Here is a 16264-nt window from a genome sequence, read left to right as displayed (position 1 = left end):
TTCCATGTTTGTGCTAGGACACTGGATGACGATGTGTACAGGATTGCTTTATCCCTGGCAAAGCGTTACTCCGTCCCTCTGTGGGAGGTCTACATGACCCACCTCGAGTTCCTCTTTACAGAAAGCAGGTACATGCACACATACATGATCACCCTAGCTCCTTGTGTTTTTCTTACATTTTTTTCCTTCCTTTGGTGTTTTATTGTAGTAGATATGCACAAAATAACCATCCAGAGATTAGAATTGTCTAATTGACCTGCTCTGATGGTTGTTTAGAAGGTCAAATACTAAAGAAATTGAAGACTTTTCTTTTTGTTTTCAGCCTGTGTTCATTACATTCATCAAAATCAAGAATCTTTAACCCTATTTGGTCTATAAATGCATCAGCCAACAACATGCACTTTGAGTTTTATAAAAATCCCAAAGGTTAGGAACAAACGATGCATAAATGGGGATAATTTTGCTTTCTATGTGATTCAGAACCAATAGCTTTATCAGAGAAGAACATTTTCTCACTAATGCATTATCCTAAAAGATAAAATAATTGACTGAAATCAAAAATCACTGATCAGGGCATCATTAGTTTGTAGGTTTACAGCAATTCTCCGCAATATTATCATAAAAAACCGACCAGAATATTTAGGACTACTTAAATAACATTGAATTTCCAGATAACCAATTTGTTTTTAAATTTTGAAAAATGTGAACCCAAATGTGAACTTAACTCATTCTTAGAGAGCATGGGTACATTAAAGATAGCATTTTATCCAAGTGTAAATGAAACGTCTAGATAATGAGTGAATTTGGATTTATGACAGTATGTGTGTCAGAAACTATTTACATAATTTATCTGCTCCCTCAATTCATATCTAGTTTATTGGGGTAGCACTGCAGCTTTTCTTGTTTCTACAGAATGCCTTTTCAGCAGAGTTTGAGGGTTGCTCGTATTTGGAGGCAAACGTGTGTGCATCTGTGATAAATTCCCACTTGTCACATTCTGATATAGGGAAATGCTTTATGGACTCCGCTTAACAATAAATTACAACATGCACCTTCCTAAACCCTTTTCACAGCTGCTTTATGTGTGTGTGTTTCCACCAAAACCTCAAGATCATGACAAATCTGTGAAGGATATTCATGCTATAATCTCGAGTAGAAGCATCTGCAGTATGCCTATTGATTTAACGGATGGATGGAGGAAGGAAACGGTATAAATAGTGCAGTCGGGAGAATTTAAAGGGGAAAGACGTATATAGGCCGAAGCGGGAGTGCAAAATGGAGATTTGACTTATATTGATCCCTGATGGGAAATACATTTTTTGCATTTCACTCATTTGCCTTGTTTAGGAGCTGCTACAATTCACAGTTGATTGAATTGAAGTTGAATTCACAGTCCAGAATTTTGGTCAACTCTGGCCCTTTCAGTAGAACAGCAAGCTTTTTCTTGCCAGATTTCAAATCACTCTCAGTCTTCAAAATAACAATTGGCTGGGTCCTTGAAACAAAAATTGCTCTGACACATTCTTTTTTTTCTGGCACAGTCAGGTTTGGTTTGGTTTTATTTTTAAAGTTTTTTTGGCACTAGTGGCCTTTCATGAACAGTAGTTTGACAAGGAATAAGGAATAAGAAAGAAGAGAGAAAGGGAAGACGAGCAACAAATGGCCAGAGACCAGGAATCAAACCCAGGACAACTGCACTGAGGACTAAACTCTCTTCATATAATACGCCTGGTCGACCTATTGAGCTATCCAGAGCTGTTTGTGGCTGTTTTTCCAGAGTATAGACCATATTTATAGAATAAAGTTTGACAGGTCTGATCATTCTAGCAAAGCACCTGAATCCTTTACACATAGGGCTCTTCATTTTCTCCTGCTGCACATAACATCACATTTGCCTGTCCGCTGTTTCTGTTTATTTGCATTCTCCAAAGTTACTGTGTTTTTTATCAGAACGGTGTCCATTGGACAGTGGGTGTGTGTTTGGTTGTGTTGATGAAAGAGGGAATCTCCCAGGCCTGCATTTACTCAATACTGCTTCTCATTTTGCTGAGAATCTTATAGCTGGATGCAGTTTGACATCATTAACATATTCTATGTATTATGGAAAAAAAATGTTTTCTGGATTTTTCCAACAGCATTACAGTACAACCTCCCCTACTTTGCAGAAAGTTACAAGCATTCTAGACTCAGATAGCATCTCTTTGAACAATGCTGTGCTGGATAGCTATCACTTCTCTTCGAAAGCCTCCCTACAGTTTAATCTGTACTGTCTGATTGGCTCTTCAATTGAATATGCCTCAAAATTTGGGAACATTAGCAATCTCTTTTTGTTTGTTATCTCATGCATCACATCTGAAGCAAACATGTTAATATGGGCCTGGGACGAGCTGGGAGACGAGGACTGCGAAGAGCGGCGCAGAGATCAAATCAGATTAAATTGGCTCCTTGTTCTGGCCTGGCTTTTGAAACAAACAAGAGAAGATTGTAATAACAAGCAACTGATATTACAGCCACATGAGTACCACAAAGATAGAGTGGGGAAATTCTATTGCGTCCTTAGAGAGCAACCAACAAGGAAGCGGCGGCAGCAGCCAAGCCAGCGTGGCGGAGACTAGTAATGAAGCTATCAGAGAGAAATATGTTCACCACAGAGATGTTAAAAACCACAGAGAAAAATAGAAGAAATGCTCCCAACTTAACAAAAGTTTTTTTTTTTTTTATCAAAGCTCATAGCCTCTCATCTCACTAAAAGGAGGTTTCAATTCGTATAGTCCTCATTCTCTTTAGAGGTATTATGAATAACTAATAAAATAACCCTGATTGGGTGCCTGTCTGTGTGAGAGAGACAGAACACTAGCTAAGCTGAGTGTGCTTCCCTTTGTATTAGCTCAGATGATTGCAGCCATATTAGAGCTCCTGTGGTGAACATGATTAGAGTTATTTACATTATTGAGCCTATTGTCAGCGGCTGCATCCGCTGTTGCTCTCTATTTAATTTTTTCATTAGCAGAAGCCTCCCAGCTAAGTGCGACGGAGAGCCCAGGGGAAGCGTTGTCCACTTTGATGTTGTCTTGTTCTGACAGATAAACAGAACTCCACTCTTACGAACACGCTCCCAGACAGCCGCAGATTGCTCAGAGCCCCTCGGAGACCACCAGCGAGTAGCTTTACATTGCCCTTGCCTTTTTAATCTTTGTAGCGCTTCTTGTTTGACTTTAATTGCATTTCTCTGGGGGGTTTTCTCCATTTCTTTGTGCTGTTCTGCTTCTCTTCATTTTAGTTTGGTTCTCATTCTTTGGACCACTTGCTGCAGTTGACTTTTTGCTCTATGGCTACACAAACTCAGATTGTACTCAGATTAATCAAGTCGATGAAACGGCTTCTCGTCAGATTTTTGCCACCATCTGAATGTTCAATATGTCCTCGACTTGACTTTCTTCCTATATACTTTCAATTTTGTTTTCATTCCTCCTCTTTGTTTAAGTTTGATCAGTTCAAATTCTTAGGATTGTCAGCTGTGATAAATATCCTAGTTTTTTTTAGGGCTCTATTATTATTTTTTATAACTTTGTAAAACACAACATCCACTCCTGCTGGTTCACTTATGACTACTGATTAAGTCATATTATTCTATGCTACTTTTTTTTTCTTTTCCTACTGTGTTTAAACAGTTCTCAACCAGTCTTGCTTACTTGTCGCCTTACTGAACAAATCTTTGGCTTTGAGACTGCACGCAAATACTCCTATTTGTTTAACAGATTTTTAAATATCTAAAATGTCTAAAAAAAGAAATTAGGTGAACTAGCTAACTATTAAACAACTATTTATATTTGCTAAATGCCAAAATGTTTAGGATAATTATTTATAGATCTATTTTTAAGAAGATTCATAGATTCATTTCCTTGATATTTGGTAGAATGGCCAGTGTGACTTGGATATTCTTCCACAGTGTCTTAGTTTGCCACATAGCATTCTGTCTTCATCTGTTTTGTAAAGTGCACCAGTCACTCCTGCAGCAAAGCACTCACAAAATATGATACTGCCATCCCAATATGTTGGGATGGTGTTCTCAGGATTTCAAGTGTCCATCTTTTTCCTCCAAATAAATCGGTGATGCTTGTGAAGACTTGTGGCCATCAGTCTTCCTAAATTGTTGAAGAACTTAGTAAGCTTAATGTAATTACACTTATGAATTTAAAGGAAACAAGATTCTCTATTGATAATCTGGCATTGAGCAAACAGACATAATTTTTATAATCCTATCTGGATAATTTTAGATTTATTTAAACTCAGTGAGGGAAAACTTATGTGTATTTTTATACTGTGTATTTTAATATCTGGTTCCAAATGCATTTGTGCTGTATTGATTTGATTCTCAGCTGATTTATTTGCCCCCTGCTTTTTCTCCCCCACTTCAAGTCTTTCCACTGAAGAAATCGAAAGTCGGAGTAACTCCCTCAAACTGTTTGACACTTTGAAAAGCGACCCGGAGGCCTTTTACAGCCACATGACCAAATATGTTCTGCCCACTGTGGAGGGAAGTGACCTGGGCCGCCTTCTCTACTACTACACCTTAATAGACGCTGCAGGCTGTGAGCCTTATGTGACCACCATCATAAAACCAGACTCTCATGTCAAACTGCTGAAGAACCTTCGTACTGTTGCCAAAGGTATGTTTTGGGAGGTTTTTTTGTTTCTATTTGATGATGTGCTGGTGAACTATATATATTCTTCTTTTGACTTTTTCATGTTTTCTTAATTTACAATCATAGACTTCAGTGGATTTTGGTGGATATATAACCCTGAACATACTTTTTCCACCATGAAACATCATGCTGGTAGCAACATGCTGTGGGGGATACTCCTCCTCAGTAGGCTTGGGAAGCTCCTCAGAATTGATGGGAAGTTTGGATATTTTATCAGTATTAAATTTTGAATGATTTAAACAAAAACTGTTCAGACAAATATTAGAGCAGCAGCATTCATAAATTCTAGGCATTAACAAATACATTCTATCTTGTGAATACCAGTGAAATACATTTTAAATGAAGGATTTATGGGAGATTTTCCACCCCTAAATTGTGAGGATAAAAAAAAACAACACATATTTCACTGTGAAGAAAATATTAAACATCCCCGATGACAAATTTACAGTGAGAGGTTACATGCATTATCTTTTATCTCCTCCTTGATCTTATTCTGTCCCTTTTATTTCTTCCCGATTGGTTCATGAAACACTTTCCTGCAGTGCTGAAACCGAATGCAATCATTTGCCTGTAACTGAAAGAGACACCGACCCACGTTTGTATTATTAGTCAAATAACTGACACCCTGGGAGCCTGCAGTGACACCGTTGAAGTGAGCATTGATCTCAAAGGACGTTGAGACCAGACATCGCCCTCCCAGCTCTTCAGTACCTGATCCCAGTTTTGTAAGGGTGAAAACGTTGTCAGCTCTTTTGGGAGTTCAGTAAAGGTCAGCTGGGTGTCATCTTGTGTTTTCACGCCTCGCTTCCTCCTTCTGCTTATGGAAGTGCCACAATTTTTAACAGTGACACATGTCTCTGTTTAAAACATGAACAAAGCAAAAACACACTCGCCCGAGAGATAGACTTTAAGTCTTGGATAATAAACAAGCAAAATCTTCACTTAAGGTGTAGGCTCAATGCAGGGGAAGCAAATCAACCAATATGAAAGCAAAACACAAGTGTTGTTACATTTTCCAGATGGATTCAGAGGCATACTTTACTGAAGTGACAGAAATCTAAGTGTGATTTACATAGGTTGCGATATCTGGTATTGCCTAATGCACAATATATTAGGTATACAGTAGGTTTGCTGTGCATAATGTCACTTCTTTCTGTTCTTGCTTTGCTCTTGTTCCCTTAAAGTATTCTTTTCTAAAGAATTGCATTACAAGTTAATTAAAGACTTGCATCAGAATCTTTAGTCTCATCAGCTGCGTTGTTCAGATGTTAAATGGAGTGCTTGATTTTTGGAGTTTGTTAAAAGAAAAAGCTTTTAGGCATTGTTTTCTAGATGCATTTCAAAAATGGATTCTATAAATTTTGTAGGTATAGCTATTCTTGAAGACTCCAGGATTTATTCAGAACCTTAACCTCATAACTTTCACAAGGGACACCAGTGTCCTCACATAACCTACATCTGTAAATGTTTTTGGAGTGATAGTTAACTATCATCCCAATAAAAGAATAAGGATGGAGAAATATTTATTATTATCTGGTGGATTTGCTGTGCATGAATGAATAACTTAATTCATGGTAATTCGAATCAGAGAGAGGCCAATATTCTTCTGTAACAATGTGAGAGGGTGATGCACAGGGAAAACAAGTTCTTCCACAAGTTATCCCAAAGGGTCTATTTAATTTTCCACTGATGTCTTTTCGATGGTGTCTTAATTGATTCTTTATAAATATAAATTATATGGAATATGTTGTTTTTCAGCACATGGGATCAAAAGCTGATAAATACCCTATTTTGATAGATTATGTTTTGCTAAGGACCAACAAACCAGCAAACAATCTCTCTCTCTCTCTCTCTCTCTCTCTCTCTCTCTCTCTCTCTCTCTCTCTCTCTCTCTCTCTCTCTCTCTCTCTCTCTCTCTCTCTCTCTATATCGATCTATCAATATATAGATAGATATATCTGGACCAGGAACATATTTAGCTACACTGACAGTAGTATGTACATATTTTACTTCCTTTGCTCTAGAAGTAAAGTACTTAAACTTTGGGAGCTGCTCCTGCTAGGAAAAAAGAAACTTCACCTTGAATTTTCTTCAACATAACATCACCTCCTGATCTCCTGTCTTCATCAAAAATTTAGAGCCATATGACCTCGGGAGGGTCTGAAGGATCTTTTAATTTAAAAAAATAAGCCAACAGTTCAAAGGGACAAGAAATGACAAAACAGGTAGATGGTTCCCACTACAGAAGCTGCAGTTTTGCTCCAAGTCCTAAAACTTTTTTGTTAGCCCAGAAATTGTTTCAAAACATAACTACTTTGCAGTGATTTGAATCCCCAAGCCCTCAAAGTTTTTCAAAGCTTTGTACCTCACACACACTTGCTAGTCAGAGCTGTACCTTGATACAGGAGGTAAGCTGCAATTTTACACACTCCGTTCAGGGGAGGGATTTACTAATTGATCGGTTTTGCAGATGCTGGCGCATGAACTCCAACAGATGCACATTACCACACTCAAAAACCTCAAAAAAATCTAGAGCATCCAAATTCATGCAGGCTACTTGTACCTCAGCTGATTTTGTGACATTAACACATAGAAGTTTGCATTCCCTGAATCTCTTTCCAACTTCCTCACATACGACTTTAGTGCAACCTACAAATTCACACTGTGTGGGTGAAATTGTCACACAAGTTGTCTCCAGGGCCACTAACTTTCTGTTAACATGATCAAACTTTGACACATACTCACTCAAAATGATTCATAAGTCACATTGGAAACCACATCAGCGCATACAAAGTTTTGGTTGGATAATCATTTATGCTAACCTCAACTCAAGGAGTTATAGGAGTTTGGTAAGGAGGTATGGGCCAAAATATTCTAACAAATATTTTGAGAATTCATGTAGGAGGCCTGAAAACCAAGTCATAAGGTTTAAAATGCAAATATTCAGCTTTTTACCCATAATTAAGTATGTTTTTTACTTTGGTATGCTGTATAAAGTTTCAAGCATTGTAGGGGCAGCATCATGATGTGGGACTGCTTTGCTGCTAGAAATATTTAACTGCAAAAAGTAGGTTCTATAATGAGGATACAGGACTACCACCAGATTCTCCAACTTCACGTCAGGTCAGCAGCGGAAATTAGACACAAATGCGTGTTCAAACATGAAAATGATTCCACACACTTGTGTCTGCTGATTTAGTTCCTGGCTTCAGAGTCAGGCAGTGTGCATTAAATCTTTATACCGTCATCAGATGGTGTATCAGCTGATTGTCTGAGTGGTGTGTAGGAAGGAAGATGATAATATCCAGTACGCAGGAGACTGAAACAGAAGCAGAGAAAAGGTGCATTGAGCAGAGACAGACAGTGAGAATGTGTGGACATGTGTAAGTGCATGTCACTCTTATCTGCGGTTTAGGTGTTCTGTGTAGAGGTAATATAAAAGTGTTTGGTGTTCTGTTTTTTGTGAATTTTTATATGTCCTTGATTTTTATTTTTTACCAATATATATATTTTTTATATTTTATTTTTCATCTCTGAAGCAGAATGGAGCATTCTGAGCCACGTGATGAAGCGCTCTCCTCAGACAGGAGAGCATTAAATATTTAACATCCAGACAGGCAGCGGTGTTGCCACTGTAATGTGTCTGTCTGATGGCACAGGAGACCTCAAACATTTCAACGGCCCGTTCCCGTAAATACAGAGACAAACATGCTCGAGCCATGCTGCATATGTACTTGTGCATGATCAGGCAGCACTGCTTCAACACGCAACTGTCTTTATTATCCAGATAGGCATTTATGTATTTTGGATGTGCGATAGCTTCTTAAACATTATTTTTATGTAAGCTTTTCTCATATGGTTTATAAGCACATCGACTGTTCACACCACATGAATTAACACCACGTAAACCTGCACCTACTGTGCAATGAAATGTTGAAACTACTTTATCTACTCAGCAAATACAGTTATGAAACCAGAGATTTTGAACTCATTTGTATACTTTTGCTCTTTCTTCCAGCTATACAGCATAGTAAACTGAATGTTAATTGAATTTCCATTGTTTCAAGTAAAATGCATTCATATTCAAGGAGGGTTGTGGTTTAACAGATTAACACCTTATCCAAGGTGTGCATAGTAATTAAGCAGCTTCATTCCCCTTTTTAAATGGAGCCCAGAATGAACATTAGCATACAATAAGAGGTCGTACATTAAAAAAAAAAAAAAATTATTTGACAGCTTTAACACTCCATTCATAAAAATGGTCATGAAGGGGGGAAATGTAGAAATTAACAGGAAAAAGAAAAAAAGTTTAACAGTAAGCAAGGTAGAACCCATTATCCTTCAGTGACAGCCTCTATAAGTACCTCCGCCTACATGGTCTTTCTAGCAGTGCGAGGTGTCAAGTGACCAGAGACATGGTCGAGGTAAAAGATGGCAAAGAAAAACCTCTTCTGAGTTAAGCAACAAGATTTAGCTAAACATACCGGAGGAAGGATTTTTGCAAAAATTTCAAACATATCAAGTGGGAGAGAGTTTTACAGCTGCAGATAGACTGCTTCTGATCAATAAGTCACATTGCTTCTGGAACTGCAGAGGAAAAGTAAGTTTTTATTTTTTAAAAATGGCAATAAAGGCTTGAGACATAATTTACCTATTTTTTTGCTTTTGATAACAACAAACCAATGTTTTAAATTGCCCAATTTTATTTATAAAAGTAAGTGTACTCTCTGTCCGTGTATTTTTATTTACCCTATATTTATGCAGGGTGTCCCATTGAGATCTAATACAATTTGCATTGCATACATTATCTTTGCAAGGTCTTAAAATGACTTAGAACTAACCTTAAAATGTAGCAAAAATGTACTCTCTGATAAAGAAATGAATCAATCCCCCAAACCATCTACATTTACAAAATATGGTGCAAACTTAATTAAATTAATCATATTTTGTCACTTTTCAAATGGGTTTCTCATAACCCATTTATTAAGTGTTTAGTATTTGACAAACATTTTTTTGTTTACAAATGAGACCATTTTATATGTTCACCATTGGATTTTCTTTTGAATTATTGCTAACATTTGATGTAAGACTGCTTTGATATTCAACAAAATATACAAAGTATAATTGTGTCAAATATTAAACATGTTAATATATGACAACTTATATTACATGCATATTAAAAAATCAAACCTAAGTCAAAGAGTTGTTGGATGGGGAAAGGCAAGCAAGTTTTATAATGTAAAATATACTTCACTGTGTTTTTGTTTTTGTTTTGCAGGTGTAAACTACAAAAAGCTGACTGATGAGTCCTCTGATCCACTGGCCACATTACAGCCAGTCCTGACCAGTCAGAATGTTCAGTCCATCTCTAAACTCTCCAATCGGCTGCCTTTACCCGGAGGCGGCAAGGCAACGGTCTCCGCCAGCGCAGTTCACGCACTATGGCTGCAGAAATTGTTTTGGAAAGGAGATCCACAGCTGCTGAAACGACCCCCACGCAGTGATCAGGATTACCTGCATGCTTACAACACCTGTGCCAAGTACCTGGACAAACTAGTCCCCACAGATGCCATCCGCTTCCTGGACAGTATCACTTTCTCTCCTGACGCAGCCAAAAATGTAAGCAGCATTTTGCCATCTTATTCATATGAATCAATATTTGCCAAACAGAAAGGATGAAAAAGCAGCACATCAGAGTGTAGTGTAGAACAAACTTTTTTCTCTATCTGTAAAAGCATCAGACTGGATTTGATAGCTGGGCATACACATTTGTAACTGTTGCATTTGCGGCCAGTGGATCCTGACCGCCACCCAGACAGGACACATATTGTGCAGGAGGAAGGATTGTGGGGAGTTTTAGTCACTACATCAACCTGTCATGTTTTTCCCTCCTGACTCTAAATTGTTTAGCTGATCTTCACCTGTGCCTCCAGCTTCATTTTGAGTTGTCAAAAGCCCTCATGCTAATTTCAGATGAGGAATTCTGTTCACATCCAAACTCTGAAGCCTCAAAACTCATACTAGCCCTGATTTATAAAAGAAATTATGAAATTTCCCTAGAAATGTCAGACACATAATTACAACTCTGTGAGAAATTATCCTGCGGTAGAATTAAAGGGCCTCAGTGCACCTTATCAATAGTAGCCCACTGTGTCTTTTTTTTCTTCCCTGCACCCTACCAGTTTCCTCTTCAGACCTTTGCTTTTTTCCCCCCCGTTTTTCCATTATGTCCCGTCTCTTTCCCTGCAAATCTGAGGTTTAATTGATCCCTCTCTACTTCAGAGCCAATTAAACCCCAATTCCCATCAGGCACAGTTTTCCCTCTGGTCTTTAACATGCAGATTACCTCTCAGAAACACATCGCTTTTCTATTCCTTTTCTTCCCGTCATTTTGAGCCCATCCAGGAAAAATCCAAACCCCTCTCACTATCAGGACTACAGCTGACCTTTAAGTGCTACTTTGCTCTCTACAAAGAAGCCCGATCAATTTCTGACAAAGCTAAGAGGTGAGATGGGTAACTGAGGTTTGTCATTCTACCCACTGGACAAATTTTATAAAGAGAAACTCCCAGCATTGGCAACCTCTCTTCCTCACTATTGATTTTAGATAAACCTTTTTAGTGTCATACCTGAATTTACAGTTTAATACAGACTGATCCGACCAGGTGATTCAGTCTGAAAGACCATCTTGTGCTGGTGGAGAAAAAATCTGATGTCTTCAAAATATCTATTATGCTTGAATGAGAAGTGGCAGCTATGAAGCCAGATAATGTTGGTGTATCCACCTCGGTTTGATTGTGTGTTCAGAACATGTCAACGGCTGTCTACTTTCATGTAAGAGGGTAAAACCTTCAGCCAAAGGCCCTCTCCTCCCTGCATGAATAGTTAACCTGTTCACACTGAATAAAATCAATCACATTAGCCTGACTTCTATGATGTCTCTTACACACATTTCTCTCTCTAACCTGCTTCTCCCATGCATTTACACTTCAGGTTCCTGATATTATTTTCATCGAGATCGATTCCATGCCTTCAGCATGTTATGTTTTGAATTAATAAATATCACCTGTCAATCCTCTCCTCCCTCTCTTTGCCCAATTTGACCTCAATCTTCCCCACTCATTTGCTTTTCTTATCACGTCTCCCCATCCTTCGTTCCTTGACCTTCCATGTCCTCTATTCCCCGTCCAGCTGAGCGTCCAAGCAAGGTTGGAGGTGATAAAGCGAGCCTCCAAAGCCCTGCGCCAGCTGGCCGAAAAGAACAGGAACAGGAAGAAAGGAATTGATAATAGTGGAGAGCATGACGGTACAGACCCAACAGGAATGACTTCTGACGAGGCTCTAGCACACCTGCAGCAATCCGAGGCCCACCTGGACACTCTGAGTCATGCCTTCGTCCTGTCACTCAAAGACAGCCAGCAGGTAGGACACATCTGCCACAGTTCAGCTATGTTTTTTTTCTTTCAGGATGAGAATTTCTCTTTATGCAACACTGTGTCAAAAATATCAACTTATGAAAAAATAAAAGGTTTCAAAAGAAATATGTCTCCTTAAATACATTATGCAGATTTTTTTTAAATTTGTATTTCTGCAAAAAAAGCATCGTAACAGTATTGTAATAAAATATTTCTTAAAAGTACCAAGAATAGCATTTCTAAAGACTCTTTAATATTGTTTTATGTTTCAACAGAAAAATATTATTTTTAAATTTTTATTTGGTTTCAATAAGATGCAGATACAGTAATTGTTTCAGCCAAAATGGATTGAAACACAGAAATTATTAGTTGTTAAATAAGTAGAGGATTTTTATTTTATCCTTTGACAAGCTAAAAAAAGGTGTGTTAAACTTAGAATAAGAAAAATTATTATTTCAAGAATAAGAATTCTTAAAATTCTTATTTTGATATCAGGTACTGGTGGATTATGTATCCCATACACTCCCAAACCCAGCCTTGGGGACTTTCTTCCATAACTTTCCCCTTGTTTACCTGTTTTGTCTTTCTGCAAACTGTAGAATAAATGTCCACTAGTCCCACAGAAATCTTTTTAAAAGTCTAAAATCAATCATGTGAAAAATTAAACACATCCTATGAAGCTTTAGCATCAAGCTCACTTTCTTTAGTCTTTTGTAAGACTAGCTCATCGCTCACTATGGCAACAGTGCCAGAAATGGGTGGAATATTCAAATCTAAGTCTGCAAACAAAAGTAGCACTAAAAAGTTTGGGTGTCCTCCCTCATAAACACTTAGGTTCAGAAAGAAAAAAAAAAAAAACATATGTCAAGAGCCAGTTTATTTACTGATAAAGGGCAAAAAAACTGAAAGTACAAGGCAAATAAACTCTACATTTAAGCCAGTTATGTTCAGGCAGCCCTGCCCTTTGCATTGGTATGGGTTACCTCTGCGAAGTTACTCACCTGTAATACATTCAGTTTATTTTATTATGTGCTGGTATGCCAATTATTGGCATACCAGCACATACAATGGATGGAAGCAACAGGCATGTTAACCAGACTTCGAGTTTTTTGAGTATTTGTTTTTGATATTCTAACACACACACACACACGCACATACACGCCGGCATTTCTCATTTCCCTACCATGAGATGGCCTTTAGTTCGACCTCCAGATGGTGTTTGCGAGTGTTTATTCTGTATATGTGGTTGCATATTTTGGTTGGTTCTGCTCTGCTAAACTCTTCCAAGGCTCACAGAGGCCGGTCAAGGGTATATTAATGTAAATCTACTGTCTGCTGTTTAAAATGAGCCCCTCCATATGGACATATACAAGGCACATGCACCATGCTGTAGCTCATTAAATAAAGTCACTCTGACTTAACCCCGCTGTCGCCTCACTGTGCCCATGCACATGTGTAAACACTAAATGAATGCTTGGCCGGAGAAACGGACCGTTATGATTTGGTGAGTGAGGTGTTGCTATGCGACCATGAGGCTGCACTGAGAACCGGCTTGACCACCACAGCATGTAAGTTGGTGATATTTAGCCCCCAATTTATCTGTGTTTAAGAGCACAAATCCTCCATAATGGAGGCGAAGGTACAAGCATTACAAGGCAGAGCGTTCAGGAAGAGTCACAGGTGCGTGTGTGCAGAACACGTTATCAGACAAGTTATCCTCTTTAATGAAACTTCACCTCTTTTAGTGGGTGAAGCGATTGCATCCTTAGAGGATAAAAAGCATATTAAGGAGTGGGAAAGGCCAGATAGGCAGAGAAAGATGGATATAAGGAGCTCTATGGGTTATTTCGGCTATAAAGAGTTCATTTATCAAAAGGACATGATCCACTGCAACAACAGGTGCACTGACCTGGCATTAGGAGAACAAATTGCGTGCTCTGGATTTCATACATACTGCCTTGCAAAAGTATTTAAACTGCTTGAACTGTTTTTATGCATATAGATCAAAACAGAACAATGTTTGATTGTAAAGTGTAAGGATAATGGTATATTAATCTAAAGATATTTACAAATAATCTGAGATGTGTGATGTGTATTTCTATTGAACCCCTCTGATGTCCTTAAGTAAAATTCTGTTCCACCAACTGCGTTTAGGACACAGCTTTAAATAGTAAACATGGTCTGACTGTGTTTAATTTAATCTCTGTATAAATGCAATTATTCCATGAAGGACTCAGAGATTTTGTAAGGGAATATTTATGAACAGACAGCACTATGAACACCAGAGAAGTAAGCTGACGATTCAAGGATAGAGTTGTGGACTTGGAAAATAAATGCATCCCACACTATTCAGATTTCATTCATGAAGCCATAATGTTGAACATTACATTTATGATGCACTTTGTACAAGTTTATCAAATAAAATCACAATAATCCACACTGGAGATTGTTTCTGTAAACTGGCAAAGTGCTGCGAACATTGAGAAAGGTTATAAATTGCTCTCCAGAATAAACATCCCAATCAAAGTCTGTTCTCTGCGTTATTTTACAGAAAAGTTCAATCCTGCTCCGTAATTTCCATTCCTCTCAGAGCTGGAGCAAGGACTGATGAATTGAAAGCTTAATGTTATAGCACATTCACTCATCATCATGTCCATTGCACATAATTGGCGTATTACCAAAATCGCTGTATTTTTTCATCAGGCGCTCAGCCTCAGACTATATTGCCAGGAACATGAGGGACCACAGTGAAACTGCTGCATATAAAATGTTATCCAATCAGGCACTCCTCAGCCTTTAGCTGGCACACCGCTGATGGATATAATATTATAATTAAGTATCTCATATAAATGATCACTGTCTCATTTCAACAGAAGGAATAATAATAAGATATCAGTATCAAGTCCTTAATATTGTCTCGGTAATACAAAAAGACCCATATTTGTTTTAAAAAAAGAAAAACGTACTCGTGTCATGATCAAAGTGCATACTGGGTTGCTAAGTGTACGTCTTTTATACCAGCATCTCTACATTAGAAGAAATGATTTGGTTTATATCTGCAAGAAACACACATATTTTGCAGGTATAAGTGTTAAAGTTAAGACATTTAAATTTAAAGAGGTTTGGGATTCACTATGACAAAAGTCTAACTCCTACAAATGTACATCTAAAGGTCTGTAATGTATAGACGAAAACATCTTTTCTTTAGCCACATTTTAATTAATGTAGTTCACTGCATTATGGGAATTTTAAAATACCCATAATGCAGTTCAATAAAATGTTACCATTCAACAGACTCCTTTTGGTTTTGTTTATCTCTCTCTACTTTAGGAACAGCGACAGCGCTACAGTCAGCTTTATGATTTGTCGCGGTCTGAAAGGTCAAAAATTTGCGAATTAGCAGTCACAATGGCAACTGACGGACATCCTCTGGAGCAGATTAAAGAGCTTCTGTCTGTAGCTGTTGGACCGCTCGACCTGTCTGTCAAAACTGTGCTTCAGGAGGCTGTGCAGAGGGTCGTGGCAGCACTTAGGTAAGATCACTCACTTTCTCTCTGTTTCTCAGTTTCTCTCACACCTGTATAGAATAGAAGTACTTTATTCATCCCAGCAGGGAAATTACTTCGCAGTTACAGCATAGAGACAAGACACAATAACAACTACCACTGAGTAGTAGTTGTCTATAAATTGTAAAAATATGAATATGAATATAGTTGTCAGAGCACAAGGAACTCAAGTCAGGAATCAAAACTGTACATTAAAATAAAAACGCATGCATTTTGTTATACACATTTACAGAAGTTTGCAAGAGAACATAGGTGAACAAATAGTATCTCACTCCTGTGTGAGGACATAGCTAACTTACTGATTCAGTATGTTGACCTGTTGCCATGGAAAACTCTTAAAAGCTTTGTTTTGAAAGCCTGAAAGTTCCTTGCTTCATTGCTGTATAAACACTGTAAGTAGAATTCAACCTAAAATTAGATGCTGTATAAAGATGCAATTTAATTCCCTGACAGCCTCACTCAAAACACATTTCACACACTAGTTCTTTTTTATAATACGGTAAGAAACTTTTAATTAACAAAGCTTAACATTTTTCTTATTTCACCACAAACAGAATGCTACGGATGAGTCTTTGCT

The 16264-nt window shown here is 37.9% G+C and overlaps 1 protein-coding gene across 1 annotated transcript in view; it reads left to right on the top strand.

Annotated features, from left to right (window-relative positions):
• nbas (neuroblastoma amplified sequence) overlaps positions 1–16264 on the top strand; it is a 163040-nt gene that overhangs the window by 100984 nt on the left and 45792 nt on the right. The window contains exons 43-47 of the mRNA XM_014469212.2: positions 18–128; positions 4420–4670; positions 9985–10325; positions 11898–12128; positions 15452–15654. Of these exons, the coding sequence (XP_014324698.1) occupies positions 18–128; positions 4420–4670; positions 9985–10325; positions 11898–12128; positions 15452–15654 (1137 nt within the window). The remainder of the gene's footprint in view (positions 1–17; positions 129–4419; positions 4671–9984; positions 10326–11897; positions 12129–15451; positions 15655–16264) is intronic.

This window comes from Xiphophorus maculatus, chromosome 15 (genome assembly GCF_002775205.1).
Source record: "Xiphophorus maculatus strain JP 163 A chromosome 15, X_maculatus-5.0-male, whole genome shotgun sequence".
Lineage (NCBI taxonomy): Eukaryota > Metazoa > Chordata > Actinopteri > Cyprinodontiformes > Poeciliidae > Xiphophorus > Xiphophorus maculatus.
The sequence above is the reverse complement of the archived record's forward strand: the minus strand, read 5'-3'. Positions and strand labels throughout refer to the sequence as shown.